This window comes from Serinus canaria, chromosome Z (assembly GCF_022539315.1).
Source record: "Serinus canaria isolate serCan28SL12 chromosome Z, serCan2020, whole genome shotgun sequence".
In the NCBI taxonomy this organism is placed as follows: Eukaryota; Metazoa; Chordata; class Aves; order Passeriformes; family Fringillidae; genus Serinus; species Serinus canaria.
The window spans coordinates 3,285,845-3,308,420 of record NC_066343.1 but is presented as its reverse complement, the minus strand read 5'-3'; the positions used below and the strand labels follow the sequence as shown (position 1 = coordinate 3,308,420).

At 36.2% G+C, this 22,576-nt stretch overlaps 1 protein-coding gene across 1 annotated transcript in view; it reads left to right on the top strand.

The window, feature by feature from the left end:
• Positions 1-22,576, top strand: part of MCTP1 (multiple C2 and transmembrane domain containing 1) — a 212,139-nt gene that overhangs the window by 85,922 nt on the left and 103,641 nt on the right. The window contains 2 exon segments of the mRNA XM_050987037.1: positions 6,495-6,681; positions 11,456-11,549. Coding sequence (XP_050842994.1) covers positions 6,495-6,681; positions 11,456-11,549 — 281 coding nt within the window.

Sequence of the window (22,576 nt, the reverse complement as noted above, 5' to 3'; positions counted from 1 at the left end):
ATTTTTTTTGCATTGCTGTTTGAAAGTTAGTTCATGTGGAACTTTGGAAAGATGTATTATAGTAAAAATGTAAACATAATGGTCAATATGCTGTTGTAATTTTGACTTGAACTGTGTGCACATGAGTCACAGCAATTCTGTGCAAACAGCGAAGAGCACACAACCAGTAGTCTGTGTGTATAATTGTTTGTTGAATATACATGATGACTAAAGGTAAATTAAATGCAGATACATTTCTTGATGTAAAATTAGGATTTTGTCTGAAGCATTAAAATCCAAAAATGCTACTGCCAGGTCTTCCTTTGAAAAATTCTGTGATGTGCTGAGCCATCTCCATTTCTGATTGCTGTCAAAAGGAGACAGATGTAATACTGTGTCTCGAAATTTGGCCATTAGGTATTCCATACCTTATTTATTCCAATCTCAGCACATCTTCACTCTACTAATGCAGAGTTAGTAGTGTTCTTTCTGTTCTGCTAGAAAGCCAAAAGAGTTTCAGTTTTTGCTCACAAATCTTCAGTAACTTTCTCTTACCAGATACTTTATTATTTACAACTCTTACTGACAGTTGTTATTGTCATGTTCTGACACAAAATTGATAGCATTCTCCAACGTATGCTGAGATACAGAATGCTGCATGCAATCTGGGCTGTTTATGAATCCTACTTCTGACCCTTTGTCTTCTCACATATGGAAGTCTACTTCTTGAAGAGAACAAAATAAGAGGAAGGGAGAAGGAAATATGGAATGGCCAGTTTAGACATGAGGAGCATGACAGTGTGTAGAAAATGGTGAAGAGTGCAAATAGGGTATTGTGACAATATATGAAAGGCACAGATTGGAGTTGTGTGAAAGCTCTTGCAAAATTTCTTGGGCCAACTAGTGAGGAAAGAACTATGTAGGGAGACATAATGTTTATCAAAGCAATAGACTGATTTAGCAGATGAAAGTGTTAATTTTGCTGCAGAGAAATTGCACCAGTAACAGTCTGTAGTATGTGGTTGTGCAATCTCAGAAATATCACATCAGAAACCAATTGTAAGTAATTTCTGCCTGTGCAATATGAAAAGTAAATCTGAAATTTTATAGTGAAGAACTATGCTTAGGAAAAAATTAATCTGTCATTTCAAAATCCATCAGTAGGTTATTGTAGCATGGACTGTATTTCTTTTAGCAAGCAGTAAACAGTAATTCTGTATTCAGGCCTTGCTTGGTGACTGATAGAATAGTCTTTCATGGAGCTCTCATACTTCTGTTACCATGACTGACTTACCCCAAACTGCAGGGCTCTTTCCTGCCTTCTGTGTGTTGCTACATGGCAACTGACAGCACTGTTCTTCAAGTCCTGATGAGGTCTCCTCTCCCAGTTGCCCAGGGATCCTCTCCAGCTTCCCCACCTTCTCCAGCTAAGCACCACTCTTGCCCTTAGTCAATGTCCTATTTAGCTGAGATACTGTCTCCTACCCCTTTGGGAGCTCTCCAGATTTTCAATCTAACACCTCTATCAACCACTTACCACGAGCGTCATGTGGAGTCCATTTAATTTCTTTCTCATTATCTTTACAGTTAAAAATGTCATGCTCCGATTCTTCTAAGAAATTCACATTACTGCAGTCAACACTCAGTGTTTCTGAGATATGTCATTTTCTGCTAGTGCTTTGCAAAATTTTCCCTCTCCTTTTGTTTCTTGGTTTTACTGGAACATTTTAATCTGCTCATAAAGGGTATGGAGTCTCACAAATTGTAGCAGTTCATGCCTTGCTGCTTCTGATGTGTGTCCAGCTCAGTTCTAATTGTGGAATCACACAGTTTCCTCTCCTTGGCATCCTTTGGAGCAGCATAGACCTGGATCACAGTGGAGTTAAAAATCTGTGCTCCTGAACAAGTCATGATGGTAATTAAGTTGCCTGGTTTGTAGCCAAGTGGTGCTTTTCTGTCCCTATCACTTAGGATTGTGCCAGTTCCTCTTTTATGCTTTATTTTGTCATGTGAGAAAATGATTCCACTATCTGCTGTCTCTCACTTGCCTGGCCACCTGGCTTTTAAGAGGCCTTCTATGTCATGTGGCTACCTTTGTAATTCATTCATTAGCAAGAATATTTCACCAGGGTGCCAACACAGTCTTACATTCCAGGTTCTGTTAGAACTAAAGAGGGGAGGTGATTTTTACCTGTTAGACATGCTGATAATAAAATACTACATATAGTTCTGCCTTCCACACTTTAAAAAGGATGCAGGAGAATTTCACTGGATCAGAAAAGTTACAAAAAGTCATTTGAGGGCTGTAGGAGATATGTTCCTAGGAAATGTATAGGGAGCTGAAGGTGCTTAGCATATCAAAAGGAAGATCAAGAAGAGATATGATTATAGTGTATGAGTTCCTTCACTAGAAGAAAACATGAAACACTAAAGGGTTTTTCAACTGGTAAGGAAAGGCATAAAAAGAACCAAAGGCCAGATATATTCAAATTAAAAATAAATCTGAAATATATTTCTAAAATTTTGTGTGATTAACACATTGAACACAGTTTCAGACAAGTGGTAGTTTCCCCTTGAACCTTCAAATCTTCCTCCATGGGAGCTGTACCCTGTTTTTGAGCAATTCATCTGTGATAACTTTGGCGCATGAGCTTGTTGCACTTTGTGGTTTTTCTCCCTTCTGATCTCTCAAGTCCTGAAAATCCAGCTACACATGGTGCCTGGTAGTGTTCACATGCAGAACTGATTGGTGGGATATGTGCCCCTACGCCTCTTTCTGAAAGGCCAGCCAGCCAGGGAAATTGTTCCAGCGCTCCTGCTCACCACTTGAAGTGCTGAAACCCATGTGCACTGAAGGGGCCATACAGCATGGAAGATACAAAAAACCTCAAACTGCACTAAAAACCACAGATACCTGCAATGTGATTTATAGTCATGCTTGGAAATCTGTCTGTGGAGTTAGCAACACATTTTTTTCAATAATTCTTCAGGCTGATCTCATTACAGGTGGAAAAAGTCTTTGCCCTTACCAGCACCATGTAAATAATAATTCCTTAAGAAACAGGATTGTACAAAGTTCCTATTTTCTCATGTTTCCAATGTGACAGCTGCTGGTCATATGCAGCTTATGGCTGTAATTTTTCATGATCCTCAGTTTGAGAATACAGGACAAAAATTTCTCATTCGTTCTGCACCACTTTCTGGTAACATACAATTTCACCTTGATCCTCAAAGCATCTTTGTTCTCCCTGGAGACACATTGTAGAAAACAAATGTCTTTTTAGAGAACATCTTAACTGATACAAAAGTCAGCATTGCTAAAGCTTTAAAGCTTGGAATACTTGAATATAATTTCAGTAAAATATAAAGGGACATTGTCTGCTTGAGCTTTCCAAAGATATTTACCTTTGGAAAATGGATATTTTCCAAAAAGATGCTTATTTTTGGAAATATTTTGTTAGCTTCAGTCTTTATTAAAAAATGTAGTACAAACAGGAGTTTTGTGGTTTTCCAGTTGTCAAGATTATTCTAGAATAGGTTTAGTGTTTAGTGTTTTTTAGTACCTTAATAAAACCAGACTTCTTCACTTTTTTTGGTCCCATGCAAAGATCTGATGAGGACAGAGAAGAATGAACAAAAAATTATTCTTTTTGTTTTCCTTTTTTAGCATAATTTGGCATGAGATCAAACAGAATTAATTTTTTATCATAAAAAAAATCAACTACTAATGGGAAAAAATTGCTATTTTTCTTACCGTGTCTGTAGATCGGAAAGTCTTACCAATTTACTGAAGTGCATGTGTTGTAAATAGGCTCCCTTTGAGCCTATTTACATATTACATACATACGTGCTGGGTGCTCCTTGAGCCTTGGTAGTTTCAAATTAGGCACATGTAAGCTGCATCTCCTTGAAGGCCAGGGCAGAGCACCTGGCACAGGGTGAGAAATATGCTTTCCTCTGACCATGCGTGCATAAAAGTGCTCTTAACCTGGACTTCTGTAAAGTGCAAAGATGACAGTCCTTAATGGAATAACCCTATATTTTTATCAAATTTTCTGAGGGTACTTGAGAGAATAATTTTCCTTTAAAATGGTTAAGGCTTTTTACTGGAAAAAATTTTCCAGATCACTTCCTACCTTTGTATGATTTTAGGAAATAATAAGCTGGTAATGGCCTGTTCATGAAGATTTATCAAGCAGGTGATAGATACATATTTCTCTGTAATAGAAATCTGTTACAGAGAAATCTGTATCTAGCAGATACAGATCTGATAATCTGTTCTAGATGTGATGCTATTAGAAATATTTCATTTATTTAAGAAAAATGCACAGGTAAAAGCAAATTGCCAGTTGCTTCTTTCAGCCTAATTAAAAAAACTGGACTACTCATATTGTTAAAGTGTTGTAGCTTCAAGAATTGAAGAAATTAGATCTGGTAGCCCTGATGTAGACCTTGTAATTTTACACTCATTGGGTTTTTTTTTCTGATGGATATATATGGGGTAGCTTTTATTGCCAATTTTAGCTTTTGTTGCCTATTTTTGAGTGAAGGGTGGATTATGTCTTCATTAGTATCATAATGACTTTCTGAGTCTTTCACTGATTTTAACAGAGTTTGACTGGTTCTTTAAATGTTTATTGGTTGAAGATTCAATATTGTTGCTGAGTCCTATTTTTGAGGGTTATCAGTTTTGAAATAAATTATTGAAAAGTATTTAATACTAGGGATATTTTAACCTGCTACAGCTTTGAATGTTTAGTTACAATATTTGTTGTCTTAAGGAGGGTTTTAAATTCCTCACTGCATCCTAAATAAGAATTTGACTGTTTATGTACATGTATGAAGCTTTTGACTATCCGCCTGCGCTGATAGCAACAACTTTATTTTTTCTTACTATTGCTAATTTAATTTCTCACTCCCTAATATCCAAAGAGTTTAAAAGAGAAGAAAAACATTAAGCTCAGAATGCTACCTGAGTTAGAATTTTTTTATTGTAAGATAATTGAACCTTCTTATTGTATGAGCTTTGCGCTAGTTATATGAACTGCACAATGGGCAGTAAATGTCTCTGAAAAAACAAAAGACAGTTTTCCTGCAATAAATCTGATCTGCCTGTGATAGCACAATGCTCATTTTATAAGGCTGCATCTGTTCTCATAATTGGCTATTTCCTATCCTTAAATGGCCATATTTTCATGTCTGCCACCTTTTTCATAATTTATGGGCCCTGCAGTGACCACATTGTCTTTGTCTTCAAAATCAATTGACATCTTATGAAAAGAGTTTGCTTGATGTTGAGTTTAGTGACTTAGTGGCATATAGTACATATGCCTGTCACATTAAATAATCACTGTTGAAATTAGAGTGTAGAGTGGCTAACCTACACATAGAGTATATACATTTATTTTATTTCAATATTATTGGTGTTTTTATTTAGAGGAAAAAACTCATTTTGGGATGCTATAAGTATTCTGAATAGTGCTTTTTCACAGAAATTCCTGTCCAATGCAAACTGGCATTACACTTGACACAGACACTGAATTTCAATACATGCTCAGAATTGCAGTCTAGGAAAGTTGAAGCTTGTGCATTGTACAAATTAAAGTATTAAATAATTTAAGCTGTGCACAGACTAATCAATGCAAAGATATTATTGTTTTATTTAAAAGGTTTTAGTCAGCTCTTGTGTAGCAGAAATACTTTTTTCCTTCCTGTACTTAAATTTCTAAAGCTGTTACAATTGCCATCTGACATGTATGGAATCATTCTTCATTAGTTCAGTGTATAGTACAGCCAGAGTTACTCAGAAGGGGATCAAGCAGGGCAGATTTGCTTCAGCCACTCTGCACACACTCTGCACAGTTTTATGTAGTCCCTGCTCATTACAGCCTAAGACATTTTATTATATAGGGGGTTGTGGCAACAGATTTTACCCTGGGTAAAATTTGATGGCAGCATGAGGATTTGACCAACACACAGCTTAGTGCATGAGAGCTGAGACTTTCAGGAGGTGCATAAGTTGAGTTTTTCTATTCTCAGTCATCTTTATGCCATCACAATTAAATCCATGTAGAATTCTATTTTTTAAGAAAGGGGTTTTACTATTGTTAGGTGAAAACTGTTCACATGAGAACATGTTTTGCTTGTATACTAGGTGTAATTACACCTCTTGCATGCAAAAGGTGTAATTAAAAGTAAAATTTACATCTGGGCTGGATTTTTAAAAATTTTCTTTGACTGCATTTGAGTAAGGAATATTAGCTAAACCTTGCCTCTAGTTTCTTTACATTCTTATTAATATTGATTTTTTATTTCAAAACTCTTTGTGTAGCTCTGAAAAAAAAAAGAAACAAAGGGCATGGGTTAAAGTTGAAGAGAAATTAAGAATTTTTTTCAGAAGCTGGATGGGAGTTTCTGCTTACTTGGATTTTTTGTCCATTTGAATGCAAGCGAACCAATGTGCTCTTGTTTGGTGTGAGAAAAACCACATGCTGATGGAGAGTGTATGTTTCTAGGTGCCAGATTGACCTGTCAACCCTGAGTAAAGAGCAAACCCACAAGTTGGAGATGCCGCTAGAGGAGGGAGAGGGATACCTGGTGTTGCTGGTCACTCTCACAGCCTCAGCTGCAGTCACTATCTCTGACCTCTCCATCAACTCCCTGGAGGACCAGAAGGAGCGAGAGGAGATTCTGAAGAGATATGTATGAAATTTTCTTTCATCCTTTGTTAACAAAATACTGGCCTTTATAAAAAACTATAGTGAGGGGTAAAATCTAAGTATATCTCTTCTAATCACACCTAGCCAAAGACAATAATTTAAACTAGTTATTAATATACAAATAGTTACAGCCAGAACAGGTAACATCAAGAAGGTTACAAATGCTCTTCATACAATAATGTTATTTTTTACATGGTAGTTGAACTGTTTGATAAGGTGTCACATAATGAAGGTAATTTTACAGCCTTGCAGATGATTTTTACCAAGCACAAAGTGTCTAAGGGATCATTCAGCAACTCAACAGCTTCTACTGATTGTTTATGTCAAATAATTTGAGGTGCTAATGGTTTTCAGAGTTTTTTTGGATCATCTGTTAAAGGGCAAGAAAACTCATTTTTTTGTCCTAATATTAGAGGCTGAAGCACATAAAATAATAATTTCAAACAATGTTTCAATTTTAAAATATTCTGAAGCAGATTATTTTAATTTCCCAGCATCCTTACATTGTACAGAATCTTTGTAATTTTATCAAAGCAACAGAGAGGGGAGCTCTTACTCCAGCATTTGCTAATACCTAAATCACTAAAAGTAACTGTCTCACTGCACATGAGGAAAGAAAGAAAAAAATGCTATTTCCACTTGCAATTACAAAGCTTTTATTGTACAATGCTGCCAGGTGTTTAGAAGGGCTTCTCTAGACACTCAGCCATTAAACCAACCTCTGCCTATCAAAGAGGCTGCTTAATTTATTTTTGAGATTTTAAAATATTCCTATTCCATGACGGACATCCTTTCAATAACTGAATTTAATAAAGATGTACCTTATCAGGCTGTGCAGATAACATGAAGTCCTAGTACTAATGCTATACAATATTCTTCAAACAGATTAGCAGGATGTGTGCTTCAGCAAATTTATTCTGTCTATCTCTACTGAATCAGCTGTCTGCTAATGCTTGTACAACTCATACACCAATAGTGTTATTATCATAAACACAATTTAATAGAGGTGACTTAGTGAGGCTAAATATAATATTCCAAAATGAATTGAATGCGAATATATTGTCCACCATCTCTGAAAAATAATTACAATTTAAGAGAGTTACTGTATATTTTGGAATCCACCAAGACAGGCTGTGGTTGTCAAAATAGATGTCTATAAGTAGAATAATTTTTTGATGGATATGTTTTTGAGGTGCCATAGTTCCTGCTACCAACAGCAACAATAACATATTTCTGTGGCTTTTCCTGTGTGATGATATGGCAGACAATTGATACTGATGGTTTTGATTATTTCAGTAGCAGTATAGAAGCATGTTGCAACTGTACTGTTAATAATTTTTCCTAAATCCTCAATTTTTTGTACCCAGTATAAAGCATAATTATGTGACATGAGATAGATCTGGCTTATTCTTGTTTCCTGTAAATACAAGGATATGTGTCTGTTCATACATTCACATTGGTGTATGCATTTGAAAACATTTAAATTTTAGAAAGATGTTCATATCACAGAGGTATGAGTTTCTCATTATGTGTTTCTGATAATTGTGGCATTTACATACTTTTTTGATAAATTCTACTGGATTTAATGCAATTACCAGCAGAAGAAAGAAATTACCAGAATTAACTTAATTCAAGTAGTTTATTTTCACTGATGTTAAATTTGACTTCAGTATTCATACCTGCACTTCAGAACTAATAAAAAGACAACATATGTAATTAGCAAGATGTAGAGTTCCCTGTTGAGTTGCTGGTTTTTTGGATTTATTTCCTCTTAAAAAATCTAGTTTCCATTTGAGAAATGTATTTTGCACCCTTTCTACCACCAAAAACAGTTAATGAGCTGACCTTGCCATCAGATCAAATAGCCTTAGAAAATGACTCTATTACTGTCACTTAACCATTTGTAGCTGAACATCAGAGCCTTACAAATTAAATAGGCATTACTGTTTGAACCATTATTTTACCACGATTGTCTGAAAAGATTAATTCCTTTTGGGGTGAGGAGGGGGGCACATTAATGGGTACAGACCAAGAGAGATTGTATGACCTTTTCAGAACTGGTGTGCTGAACTCATGGTCCCCCTTGTCACAGTTTAAAAACCAGAGGAGCTAGTTTAGAGAAGTTGTTAGCATTCCATTTTTATTATGACATTTCACAGTCATCCGATTTAATGTCCCTTGACCAGATTGTCCACTGTGAGACGATGGGCTTGAAATGTTATTTAGAGCATTGATAAAAGGTGAGCAGTTCTAAGATGACAGCGAGTCATGAGGCTGGTGGTGTGACATTAATTTTCTCCATAACAGAGATGGAATAAGACGTCATGGTGACAAGCTGTCAATCAGTACTAGCCCCTCAGTGTATCTCAATGCCATGGGATGGGGTATTGCTTCTCCCATAATAGAGCTGAACTGAGATGCTCTTCCTGACAGCTGCTGCAGCCATACAGAAAATATATTATACAGCCTTTCATTAAAAAAATAAAGAAGACTCATCTCCAGAGCATTTCAATCTTTTCCCATCTATTGAGGGCTGAAAAGATTCCCAGCAAATCACAGATTCCTCTGCTATGAAAATTCTAGGCTTCAGAAACTATGTGGATTTTTGATAGCTTCAACAATAATCATAAATAAGAAGGCAGAATATAGTCTGACAAATCATTACTTAAAGTTATGTATTTAAAGTAATGTGTTAAAGTAATTTGCTTCTCCAAGAGCCTCTGTTGTGGCATTGTATTCGTTTTCATCAGTCTCCCCAGTCAGTATGTGCAGTAAGTGAATCGAAGCCAGCTACTTTCTGGAAATAAAAGTTAAAAAATTCTGTGGGATTCTAACAAAGGTGGCAAAGCGAAATACAGCACTGGCACCCTTTTGAAGAGTGAGCTAACCAGGATGAAATTTGGAAAAAGGGGACTGGCATCATAGGAAGTGGGTGCTGTTGCTTGTCTTGCTTTGTATTCGGTTTTTTCTTTGTTTTATTTCTACAGCTTGATGTTTCTTTTCTTTCTTGTTGGGAAACTTGGGTATAATGTGGAAACATTTTTGGAACTCCTCTAATTTTCATCATGCGTATTACAGCAGAATTATCTCTGTTCTGGTACTAGTTCTGATAAGAAGCTTCCAAACCCTGATCATTATTGCAATAAATGAGGGTTGCAAAGATGCTTTTGAATTACACCAATGCTATCTGTAATACCATCTCTGTTACCCTGAGTAGTAAGCACATAAGCAAAGGGTTGAGTGTGTGCTGATTAAAGTTGACCACCAGTGTTTTGAAGTAATATTTTTGATGATTACCTCATTAAAATTGGTAAAAATATATTCACTGTTACCCTGTTACATGATGCATGTATGTAACATATGGGCTACTACACTGAATTGGATTTTTAAGTTCAGTGTAGCAAGGTCAAGTCTTCACTGTAAACAGTAAATGGTCAACTAGGGTTTATGAAATTAGTATCAGTGTGATTTAACTGTGAGAATTGTCTTATTGATTAGAAAGACAGGGATGCATTTTGTATGTCTAACATCTTAATGGGTAGATTTTCTGTGCAAAAACATACTGTTTTGCAAGCTGACTGTTTAGCAGCATCTGTGGTTTTTAGATTCAGTGATGAAATTTATTCTCGTTTCCCATAACAGTAAATTATTCTTTTGTAATAAATTAAGGAATTGTTGATTTGATATTTTCCTGGATGCTAGATTTTTGTAGAAATCTGGACATTTTCATAGGCAGTGGAAAAAGTTTCACCACATTAAAATTTTAGGGAGGACCATAGGCATTAAATATATTAATCTGGATTTTAAAATATTTCAAAATGAAAGTATGGGCTAGTATTTATGAACAAAATTTGCATTCAATGTTTTATCATTTAAAACTCTGCAAATTTTAAATAATATTAAAAGCTAGAGTTTGAGAATTATAGCATGTCACACCTAATTAGTGCAATACTCCCAGTTTGTTAGTTTTAGTTACTTGAAAATAGAGCAGCAGTGAAACATGGTTTTTAATAAGCTTTCTAAATCTGTGTTGGATGAATTAATGCAAGTGTTAGTGTAGTGAACTCTTTTTTCTTCCTCTTCTTAATACATGTAGATATTGAAGAAATTTATGCTAAAAATATGATTTGTGTTAAGAGCTTTCTGCCATGGAATTGAAACATGTTTTAATTTTTTTTACCCTTTCTGCATGTGATTGTTATGACAATTATTAAGTAGTTTTTATTCTCTTTTGATTGCTTTTGCTGATGTTGTTCACAATCTTATTATAGGTGTATATAGTATATGCAAGCTTGCATGTAATAGTCAACTACAAAAATCTATATTGTTCCTAGGTCACTGCTCAAGATAATATTGGAGCCATCAGAGGGAAAATGTGAGCATAGTTCTTGCAAAATAATTCAGAGAGAGGAGTTGTTTCATTTTTTGTGTTAATTTCTTAATATACTGCTATAATTTAAAATTTTGAAGTACAGTTACTCCCATTGTATCAGGGGATTAATTCTAATACACTAGTATTTGTGTTACATTTAATCAATCATATTCTAACTCTTTCTTGGTAATTTTCATTGATAAGTTAAAGTTGCAAAATATAGGAAGAAATGCAAACAACTGCACATTCTTCAGCAAATAATATTTAAAAGTCTGAGTATGTAGGCAGAATTACAGTAACTTACATCTGGGCAAGGGACGAGAGTATTAATATTGGTCTGTCTTTTTTGCAATACAGAATTATTTTTCATTTTATTATTTTTTAGAGTCCAATGATGATGTTCCATAACATCAGCGATGTGGGATTTCTTCAGGTGAAGGTCATCAGGGCAGAAGCATTGATGGCAGCTGATGTCACAGGCAAGGATTCATTTAATTTCTGTGACACTGAATACCATAGTAATATTTGGTGGTTTTAGAACTGGGGAAAAAAATGCTAAAAACAAAAGTTCATGTACAGGTTATGTTCTGTTTGTGTGCTTCTACCTTCTGCTCGTTAATGGAAAAATCTAAACACAAATGAAAGTTTTTTAAGTAAGGCAGGAAGTCATTCTAATGCTAGCAGAGCCCTAAGCAGATTATTTCTGATAAAGGGAAATATACATTTTTCTCCATCAGACATCCTATAAATATTACATAGAAGAAACGTCTTTTGTTTTAGTAGATGAAACCATACGAAATTTTCAACATTAAATTCCAAGGTACGAGGCAAATAAAAGGTTCCAGACTTAGATACTACTTTAAAATTGTTGCCAAAAGAACCACTTGATATCTGTCAGATATTTAGCAAGGCTGCTGTCGGTTTCAGACATTTCAACTGAATGCAATTTGCTGTAGCTACTGCTTATCTTGATAAGGGAAATAAGATTTTTTTTTAAATGTTCTAGTTTATGTTATAAGTTGAATAGTTAATTTGTTTTGTTGCTTTGCAAAATAAAGAAAAAGTATTTCAGCCATACTGACCATATTTCTTCAGAAATGTCCAAGTTATCTCCTCTAGGTAATCGCCTTCATACCACAGGAGTTGAATAGAGCAAAATGAGCCGCATCTGTGTCAGAAAATAGCCATCTCTGATTTAAAATAATAATGAAAAATGTAAAAAATGGGAAGAAAGTAAAAGGAAACTAGAAAAAATGTTCTGTTAAAGGAACAGATGTAGAGCAACATACTCAATATTTAGTAGTTTTGTGATAATTAACATGACTGCCAGTATTTCAGACAAGGTAATAGGGCAAACATTTTATCAGTGCAAACATTTGATCATCCAGTTTGTGGCACACAAAATTACAGATTCTATTTTTTGGTGAGGTTGTAGAAATACTTGTAAAGTCTGGTTTGACCTTATAATCCAATGTTTTCTGAACAGAGAGAGATTAAGTTACTCAGGGGCAAATGGGATAATTTAGACCCTGACCTCATTCAGTCTTCAGCTTTTCCAAATCAACATGTTATTTGTGCTGGTTGAACAATATTTTTGGAAATGTATTTGATTCAATTAAAGATTTTTAGAGCTACCAAAAATTTTCAGACATTGTATTGAGGATGACAGATAGGAAGATGTGGAAGAACATTCACTATCTTCCCTTGTTAGTAAGAAAAAACATTGATACACAGATGTGTTTTGTAAGATGGCTGCAATTCCAGATGTGACAGAAATCTTGTATATTCTGGACAAAAGTAACTGGGAATTTTGAAAAGAGGATGAAGTGGTTTTATTATCTGCTGATGTAGTTTATAGCTATTTTTAGTAACTTGTAGTTATGTACAGGTCATTCATTTAAAAGTAAACTTTGAATAGTAATAGTGAAAAATAAAGTAGGTGTTTGGTGATTGTCAATAAATCATGTTTGCAAAAATTGTGTAAAAAGTTGACCCACCTTTATTCAACTACGTAATTATTGCACTGTCATCAGTGGTGTTACTTACACTATTAAGGATGGCTTCTATGAATAAAAGCTAAGGACTCGTTTGCACATCTTACTGTAATGTGTTTCCAGAGTTAATCTTTTGCCCCTGAGTCTGAAAAGCAGCTGGAACAACTGTATAGTGTCTGTGTGTTTTGCTCTGTTTCCTGCCTGCTAAACATATCCCATTTCACTTTCAGCAATCTTTTCATGTGAAGTAATAAATCAAAATTTATTAATTTGAGCTGAGTAGATTTTTTAAATCCTTAATATTCCATTCTTTAACATAAGCAGAGAGGGAAAAAGATTTCTGTAATCTCTTAAGTAGCTATCAATCCTGCTACAATTGCAAAGATTTTTTTTTCCTCTTTCAAAACATGAAATTTTTCTATTGTCCCATGCATTGAGCAGCATTGTAATTCTGTACTAACTCTGTGTGAATAAAGAGCAGTTGAGCCTTCTGTTGAATGAGTGAGTAAAAAGCACAAATTACTCTTTAATGAAACCCCCAATTCTACTCCTTTCCTCAGGAAGCTCATAGCCTCCCTCAGTGGAATGCTAGTAGGTCACTTTAGTTAAGCCCTTAATAAACTGTTGATAGCCAAGGGCAGTTTTTTTCCTCCTCTTTCAATAGCCTAATGTTGGACAGTGCGCTTCAAATCCTTAAGGTTAGTAAAGATTTTTTTTTTAAAGAGAGTGATTAAGGGTGGTGGTTCGGGTTTCAGCTTACAGCCCCCCTCACATGTACATGCAATGAATAACGTGCCAGGATGAGCTGAAATTTCAGTTAAGTTGTAGGCAGGGGAGCAAGTAGACATTACCGGTTTTGAAATGCTGTGCTGCTGAAACATGCCATAAATGGATATTAAAAATACCCCAAAAAAATACAGTCAGAGTCGACCCTCTTGCCAGGAGATCTTTGAGAGGAAGAACCACTGAGGGGTTGAGAGACTCCCCACTCGTGCTTGAAAGCTTAACTTGGTTTTTGCCAGAGCTGAAAAATAGGGTATCTTTCAAGACGCCCTTTGGGAAAATTATTTGGTCTCTGAGGTTGTTTCCCCCAGAAAAACAGCATAGTTCCACGAGAAATACACAATTTTAGGGATTCCACCAATGCAAAATTATATTCTGTTGGAAATTGTGGTCACAGCACAATTTCTGGAAATTGTGTATTATTTAGTATAAATTCTTTGAAAGTGTAATCTAATGAGTGGGAAGATATAGAGAATGAAGTTTAATTTTTCCTTCTCTGTCTGAGAAGAAACTTTCAGTTGAGACTTCCATTGTGTTTTAGCTATTCAGTGCATGGCTTTTTTCTCTCTAAATCCTGAGTTAGAAAGAGTTATATTCCTGTTTCCCTAAGTCTTTGCTTGCTCATGATATCTCTGGCAGACTTTCTCAAGGATTTGGCTGCTTGTAGAGCCCTGGCAGGTTAGGTGCTGTGCCTACAGTGACATCCTTTGATATGAAGAGAATTTCTGGTGGTTCAGTAAAACCTGAAGTATAATGAACTCACCATGACAGTTGGCTTCTGACATTATAGACATGGTTTTCACCTAACCCGTATAAATTACAGGTAGTAAAGCAATAAGCCCTTCACTGTGACATAGTTTAGGTTTAGGCGATAGTCAGATATGTCTAATCCTTCCGCAGCGTAGTCAGGTGTAGGTGGTGCGTGGTTGTGGAAGGCTGCTGGCTTTTCAAGGCAGTTTCTGCATCTCTTTTACTGGGGCAGATACATTGGTCCTTGTATCATGAAATAAAATTCAAAATCTCTGCCTTTTCATCCATGAAAAGTAAGCAGAGTGGGAAAAGGTGTACCGCGGGTTTGATCGATTTCAGCGAAAATTCTGTGCTTTTAAGGAATAATATTTAGGGACTCAGATTCATTAGCACGAGCAAAACTCAAGCGCCATAAGATGGCCTGACTAGAAAATAGCTTGTTTTGTAGTCTTTGGGCTTTAATTAAGATGTGCTCAATTCTAGCCCCCTGGCTCTTTCTCCCCCTGCCCCCACCCTTCTTGCTGTGTCACAGACCAGCGATCAGACGCTTTCAGATGGTCCAGCCCATGACTTTGACCTTCTGCGAGGTCTTGTGTTCCCTGGGGAACCGTTCAGCTCATGAGGTCTGATTTCACACTTCCAGGATGCCTTGGCTCTCATAACAATGACAGGGAGACAAAGCCCTTTAGAGTGGGCCGCATGGGGACTTGTTTAAATTGGAAACTAGAGAGGAGTCAAGGAACAAGGTTACAGGCTACAGAATAGTGCTTTTAATAAAGAGCTCACAGCTCTGGTTCAGCTCAAAGAGGGCTACCTCTGTACAATTAATTGAGACATTTATCTGGAGCATCTTAGGCCTCCACTTTCTCACAGAATTATGTGATAAATATCAGCTAAGAGGCAAATGAAATGTGCATGAAATGAATTTTTAACACTTTGATTACTGTGTCTTCAGTCTTCATTAGAAGTAAATTTATTTGTATTTCTGTCCTCGTTATTAATCATCTGTGGTTTTTCCGAGGACTGTGTTTTCAGAACCTTATGTATCAGAGAGATTTTACTAAAGAGCTCAGTGATATTTAGGTTTGTTTTCAAAAGCTTTTCAGGCTTTTCCTCCTCTAAAGAAGAGAAACTAAGCATAGAAAATGAGTTGGATTTTTGTTTTCTTCCTTTTTTTTTTCTGGAATGTTTTATGTCTGGAATTCAGCCTCTCTTCTAAGAAAATTCCACGTTAAAATTTTGCTAAATGTAAATGTATTTTCTAAAATCTGTCCAGCTAAACTGTTGTAACATCACCTGTGCGAAAATGGTCTTTGAAATGGTTCTTCAAATGCTAGGAGATGTCAGAGTGATGAACGCAAACATTAAATTCACAAAGGTATGGAAGCCCATGCGTGTAAAATTGAAGGAATAAATTCAGAGGGCCTTTGGAAATACGGTTCCAAAAGTAATTTGCTCTGTCAATTAGTACAAACAGATTTCAATATACACTTGAACTATCACCACAAAGTATAAAATCTAGTATGTGGGCAGAATTCTATGGTAGATAAAATATTTCATCAGGTCCTGTCATATAGGTCACCTGAAGACTTTGGCCCAATATAATGTGCAGGAAAGGTACTGGGTTTTAAGTATTAGTTCTAGCTAGTAATAAAAAAAAAATAGGATCTAAAAATATATTTTTGAAAGATATTTTATTAAAATACATTTTTTATTAACCATAACCTTTAGAATTACACATACAATGAAAGGATGATATCAGTGTGTTGCAACATGTTTGCATCATCACAGATGGAGTAGAATTATAATTCCCATTTTAAAGATGGAAAACTAAGAAAGGTTAACTGACTCAGCTAAGGCCAACAGAGCAAGTCCTTGTCAAAGGTGGCATTTCACTTGGGTTCTGTACTTAATCCATTAGATAAGGCAGCTTCTCATGCTATTGAGCCATTCCTCCTCCTGGCCAAAGGTCAGACTGACTGTTCTGCTGCAAGCAGCTGGCTGGCAGGGAGCTTGGAACAACATTAGTGACATTAGTGTCTGCATGAGTGGCACTGCCCCCCAGAGTCATGAACTGGCTGTCTTGTCTTCTAAAAAAATAAAGGCCTTTTTTGCTGTGGGGACTTAGATCCATAATGGATAGGCATGGCCAGAGTTAGGAGAGAATCGTAATAGCCTATGAAATTTTTAAACAATATTTTGGCTTTTATAGCTATGTTAAAGTTGGTTGATCTTCGTGAAGTTATGGTTTGAGAACTTTACTTTTGAATGTAGAAATGCAGTTGAAATTCCTTATTATGTTTTTAAACTGCCCAAAGCATTTTTAGTTTGGTTTGGTAATGTAATGCCAGTAATGCAAAAATTTGTATAATATTTATTTTAGAATAAGGCTAGTGATTTGATGAAAATAGGTTCATGGACTAGCTAATGCTGAAATTGACTTTTTATCAGTTTTTGTAACTTTATGGACTGTGAGCTGGCAAAATTATGAAATTATTTGTTTCCCTGGAGTTATACTGAGGCAAGGTATGTTTTCCATAGCAATGGCAGAAGTATTTCCGAAGGACTAATGGGTATCTAACCCAGTGCTATCTGCTGGCCCTTTTGAGCTGATATTTCAGAAATGCAATAAGTTTTTCAGAGGACATCTAGATCTGCCATGTGCTCTCTTGCTTGCATATACTCTGAAGAGCAGTTATATCAATGGTAATTCCTAGGAAAGGCCCATGGCAGCCTTAATTAAGAGAGTAAAAACTATTCTATAGTGACTAGTGATGGTCTTTATAGTGATGGTCTTCTATAGTGATGATCTTTATGATTTTTCATTTTTATTCCTACAAGCTGGAATTTCAGTGAATGATGATAGAGAAGCATGTTTATTGCTGTACACAAGTGTTTTCTTTCTTTCTAAACCAGAGGATTATCCTACTGTATAAAATATAGATGTTTCCATATTTTTCTTTACTAAAGTCTTCTATTTTACAATATTAACTGGATAATGAGCAGATGACATGCAGTTTTCTGGAGAAAAATGCATGTATTTAATAGAGTTTTATAATAAAAAGTTCACTCTTGAACTTGTACAAAATATGTCAAGCAAGTTTTTAAAATTTAAGATCTGACAGCTTTTTATCAAAGTCAGCTTTGTATACAAGTGGAGCTAGGAAGTGAGTGTGAAAGTGCAGTTGTTATATTCAATTGAAGTCTCTATTTGAAAGAACTACTATGTTCCAAAATTAATTTTTGCTTGAAAACAGTTTCCCAAGTATCAAAAATTTATGTTGGATTATTTTCACCTTGAAGGAAGGCCTATATAAACTGCTCATAAATATAAGTTATATCATAATGCAGTTTGACAGTTCTAACACTCAGGTGAAGTTCATAATTAGACAAATAAAAGATCCTTGCATCTGAATTGGTCACATGTCTTTGCCATCTCTTGTGAATTTGAGATGACATCCAATGGTTTGTTGTTCTAGCTGCCCCCTAGATTGGACAATCCAGCTTGCCTCCAGCCTGGAAGATGGGCTGCAGTGTGGGACCAGGATACAAGGGTTCACAAGTCACCTAATAAGTTTGGTGCTTGCTGTGAGTACCAGCATAGAGAGCCAGATGAAAGTCCTGTAGTGTTTGAACTGATGGGAAGGGCCTGTCCCAAACTTTTCCACTAGAAAAAACAAAGGCTGTGTAGTGCTGTGGCTATTTGAGAAGAAAATCCAGAAGCTGAAATTGTGTGGAGATTGAGGCTTTGTTGTTTTGATTTTCTAAATATTTTGAGAAGCAGTTAAAGATTGCTTCTATGAATCACTATTTTGGTCTCTTTTTCCATCATGAAAAAGTGCTTTTTGTATTTTCTTGCTGGAGAAAAATGTCTAGGTGACCAGCCAAACAAATAATGAATCTGAGCTGCCAACTGACTTTGTTTGTGAAGGACTTCCTGGGCTTTGGGGGACTTTTAAGTTTTGACAAAAACAGCAAGAAACACATCTCTAGTTCCTCATTGCTACCCCTTTTGGAGAGCTGGGGCTGATTTCAGATTATGGGGGTACAGTTCATCCAGGGACATATGGTAGTTCTGAGAAATAAGGTGACAAGTAAAAGACTAATTTAAATTAATGTGTGCATGGTGTGCAATGTGACGGACAAAGTGCTGACTGAAGTAGAATACTGTTCTTAGATCTAAGTAAGGTAATCTATGCTCTGGTCTTGCACTGTCTAAAGACATAGCATAGCACAGACAAGGATATCTGTCAGGCTAGATGTAATATGTGCCCTAAAATTCAAAATCTTCAAAGATAAAGATAGACTTCTAAGCTTCAGAAGATAGGTAGCTCTTTAAAGTTTTTTTCAGTGGTGGCATACATTACAAAATAGAACTCAAAGAGTTCATTCTCAGATAGTCAACTTCTGTAATGGGTAAAGGAAGAAAATGGGTGAGGGAGATCCCTGAAAGGAGAAGTTGCTTTTCCTTGCAGTTATGCATATTATGTAAATTAGCAGTTTATTTCTATAAATTCAGGAGCCCTTTGGACTGTACAAGTACACAACAAAAAGCATGAACCATCACAGCAAAAGAATGGATAAATTATACTTGTTTAACTTTGTACTGAAGTTTTCTGCAGGTTTGATTTCAGTCAGTTGGAAGGTGTACTTTGTTTTTTCACTACCTACTTCTACCATGAATTCCTGCAACCAGTGTTAAGGTGTGATAACAGCCCCACTAGTCATGCAATACTCAAGTATCAGTGTTGGTGTTGGTGCTGCTGGGAGCATGCTTTTAATGTGTGCCTTTGGCAGGCAGTGGTCATCTCATTCTTGTAGAGCAGTGACATGCTTAGGATTGTATTGAGAAGCTTGCTGTGGATGTCTGCCTGATCCATAGCTAAATGTCTCTAAAATCACTGGAATAGTAGCTGGAGACCTACAAAGAGCGCAGAGCAGGGATTGCTAGTTGGAAAATCCTCAGTAGCTACAGAGGGTTTGGTAGAATTTCTTGATGTCTGACAGGTTGTATAAAGTTGTATATAACAGTTGTGGTTTATTTTATAGTGAAAGGTGTTGTGTTCATGATAATAGAATATGGAATGATACAATAGAGCATAGGTAGCACAAGACTTACCAGAGGTTTTTATGTGTAGTTTTAGAAGGGCTAGAGGACACTCTTCAGACACTCTTCTGAAAGTGTATGGCTCTTTTCTAAAAAATAAGGAAAACCATTTCTGTATCTCTTGTTTGAAATAGCTAATCACATTAACTGACAGAAATTATCTGAGTCTGCCTTTGTTAGAGTGTGCTGTGCTCAAGGTACTGCTTTGGAATATAGTGTTGTTGAGTCTTTTGGGTCCTCCTAGAGACCAAGGAGACCTAAGTACATATTTTACTATTTTAGTGCTCTCTTAAGGCTTTCATTGGGAATGATCCCATTATTTTGAATACTGTTGAAATGCTGCAGGTTGCCAAGGTTGTCAGTGAAAATCAAGATTGCAATTACTCTTTCTAATAATGAAAACTTGAAAGATGACAGATAGATATGAGTTTGACCAAGTCTTCATGCATTGTTCTGTCTGTCTTTCTGGATCACATTCACTAATTTGGGTTAGTATCTTAACAAAGTTTGCACATACCTTATGTTGAACATGTCAGCAATGAGTGGTGCCTTTCAGAGGCCCAGCTTGATTATGAATGCTTCAGCATATGTAAGAAATGCCCATAGGCAATGGTGAAGGTGCATGTGGGAACTTTGTAACCAAGTAAATATGATAAAACCAACATTCCTTAGCAGAGATGTTCAACACTGGGAAACTTCTCTTTGTCAGACATGGTATTTGAACCTACCCTTGAACCCTGTCATGATATTGCCTCTATTCAAATTTGTACTTGTAGTATGTTCAAATGATAGCAGGAAGGAGGTGTGAAATGTTGACTGTAAGTGAGGAATTTTTTCATTTCTGGAAACCAGTTGCCTTTGGTTTGACTGAGGAGTTCTGTAATTAATGCTACATATTATTGATTGATATCCATGTAAATCTGTAAGAATAGTCATGGAAAGAGTGCATACCAAGAGGCACAGAAAATAAATAAATGTAGTAAATATCCTCTCTTTGTTTATAGAAAATGGCCTGTATATGCTGCAATGTAATTTACTGTGTCTATATATGTTTAATAAGTTCAACTCACATTGTACCACCATATGATTGATAATGCTTTAAAAAATGAGATATAGTAGTCCACCTGCTGTGCTAGTGCTGCCTTGTTATTTTAACTATCTTCTGTGTGTTTCTTTTTCTAATACTGAAAGCTAAAGAACTCAAGTAATATAAATGGTTTAGATTTCCTATCACCTTCCAGACTTGTGAAGTAGAAGAACTTTGAGATGTGTGGTACATCTATTTCTTCTGTTTAATGAATTGCGTCATTTTTCAAGATAATGGGAAATATTCAGCAGTATATGATTTTCTATAGGAGGTAAACATCAATTTACCGTAATGCACAATGTGTTTTAAACAATTATTCTTTATCATTAAAGTTAATAATATGCACAAAATATGCATATCAGCCCTTGGTGTAGTCAAAATCAATACTGCAGTTTGGGAGTTGTGGTCCCTGGATAGCTTTGTCTAAGTATTGATTTCATTGTCATTTGTCTAAGGTATAAAACAAATTATGTACTTCTCTAATATCATTAATGTAGCCCCAAAATTGTAGCTCCTGTAGCTACTCAGTTTATTGTTTCTAATAATGCATGAAAAAAATAATACAGAGTTAATGAAGACATTGAGAAACACAATTGCCTAGGATGCTAGATTTAATTATGAAAGGCCAATGCCAACATTCAATATATTTTGAACAATTTACTGCCCAAAGAAAGTCTGAAGAGAGGAGCAAGTCATGCGGTACTATGCAACTCAAGTGTTCCTTTACATCAGACAAAGATCCCCTGGGTCCAGGAAGCAGCAATTTGTTGTTCAGCTTTCTATTTACATGAAAATAATACACTTGTAATGTGCCAAAGGTAAAGGTTACTCCTTCCAGTTACTGGAGAAAATAAAAATATAAAAGCAGGATAGCGTGTCTCTTTTTAGACAGATCTATAGCAGTTATCATTACTGACATAATTTGAAATATGAATTAAATAATATAGCCCAAAATGTGATTTCTTCCCTTTATTGCCTCCTTATTGAAAGAGGTCTTCCTACCATGCCCCTCATGTTTTCATTAGTGTTCTTCCATCGTAGCTGTTCCTTAGGTCTACCTCTCCACCCTCCTTAACCTTCTTGGTAATTTCAGGATTGCCCTGAAATGCTGAAGATACCAATCCCACCTTTTGCTTACTCCCATCCCACTTTGGAGCACTCCTTTTTCAGACAGCCAAGCTGTTCTTAAGTATCAGGTTCTGGTGTCTACTTTGCTTCTTGTCATTTTGTCCTAGTTTAGGCCAAGGATGTGTGTGGGTAGAGCCCGGAGCCGTGTGGGCTTGTCTAGGCTGTTACTCTATACAGTCAAATCATTGCTGGTATGTGGAAGTCAGGGAGTCTCTCTTCCAAGATTAAGAGGTCATGGCTTCTGATGCAGGAAAATGAGCAGTGCAGAGGCTCAGCAGCCATTTTCTTCCTTTCTGGGGCAGTGTGCTGCAAGTGGAGTGGTGGGTTGGTGCTGATCCCAGCTGGAGGGTTTGTCTAACATTGTGGGTTTTTTCATTGCCTTGGTCTCGGGCACAAAAAGTGCAGGTGTGGAAAGTTTGTGTGCGATTGTCTTTCATTGTCTCAGGCTTGTGGGAAAAAACATGGTGTAGGGGGTGGCGGGGTGGCACACCATGTGTGGAGGCAGTGTGTCGGACTCCAGGAGCATTTTGCATGTAATCACCCTCTCTTATACACTGTTATTGTTTGCTTTCTCATCTCATTGCCGTTTCCAGTAAGTTGTTACCTCAACTCATAATTTCTGCCTTTAGTTTCTCTCACCTGAAAGAGGGGCTGGGG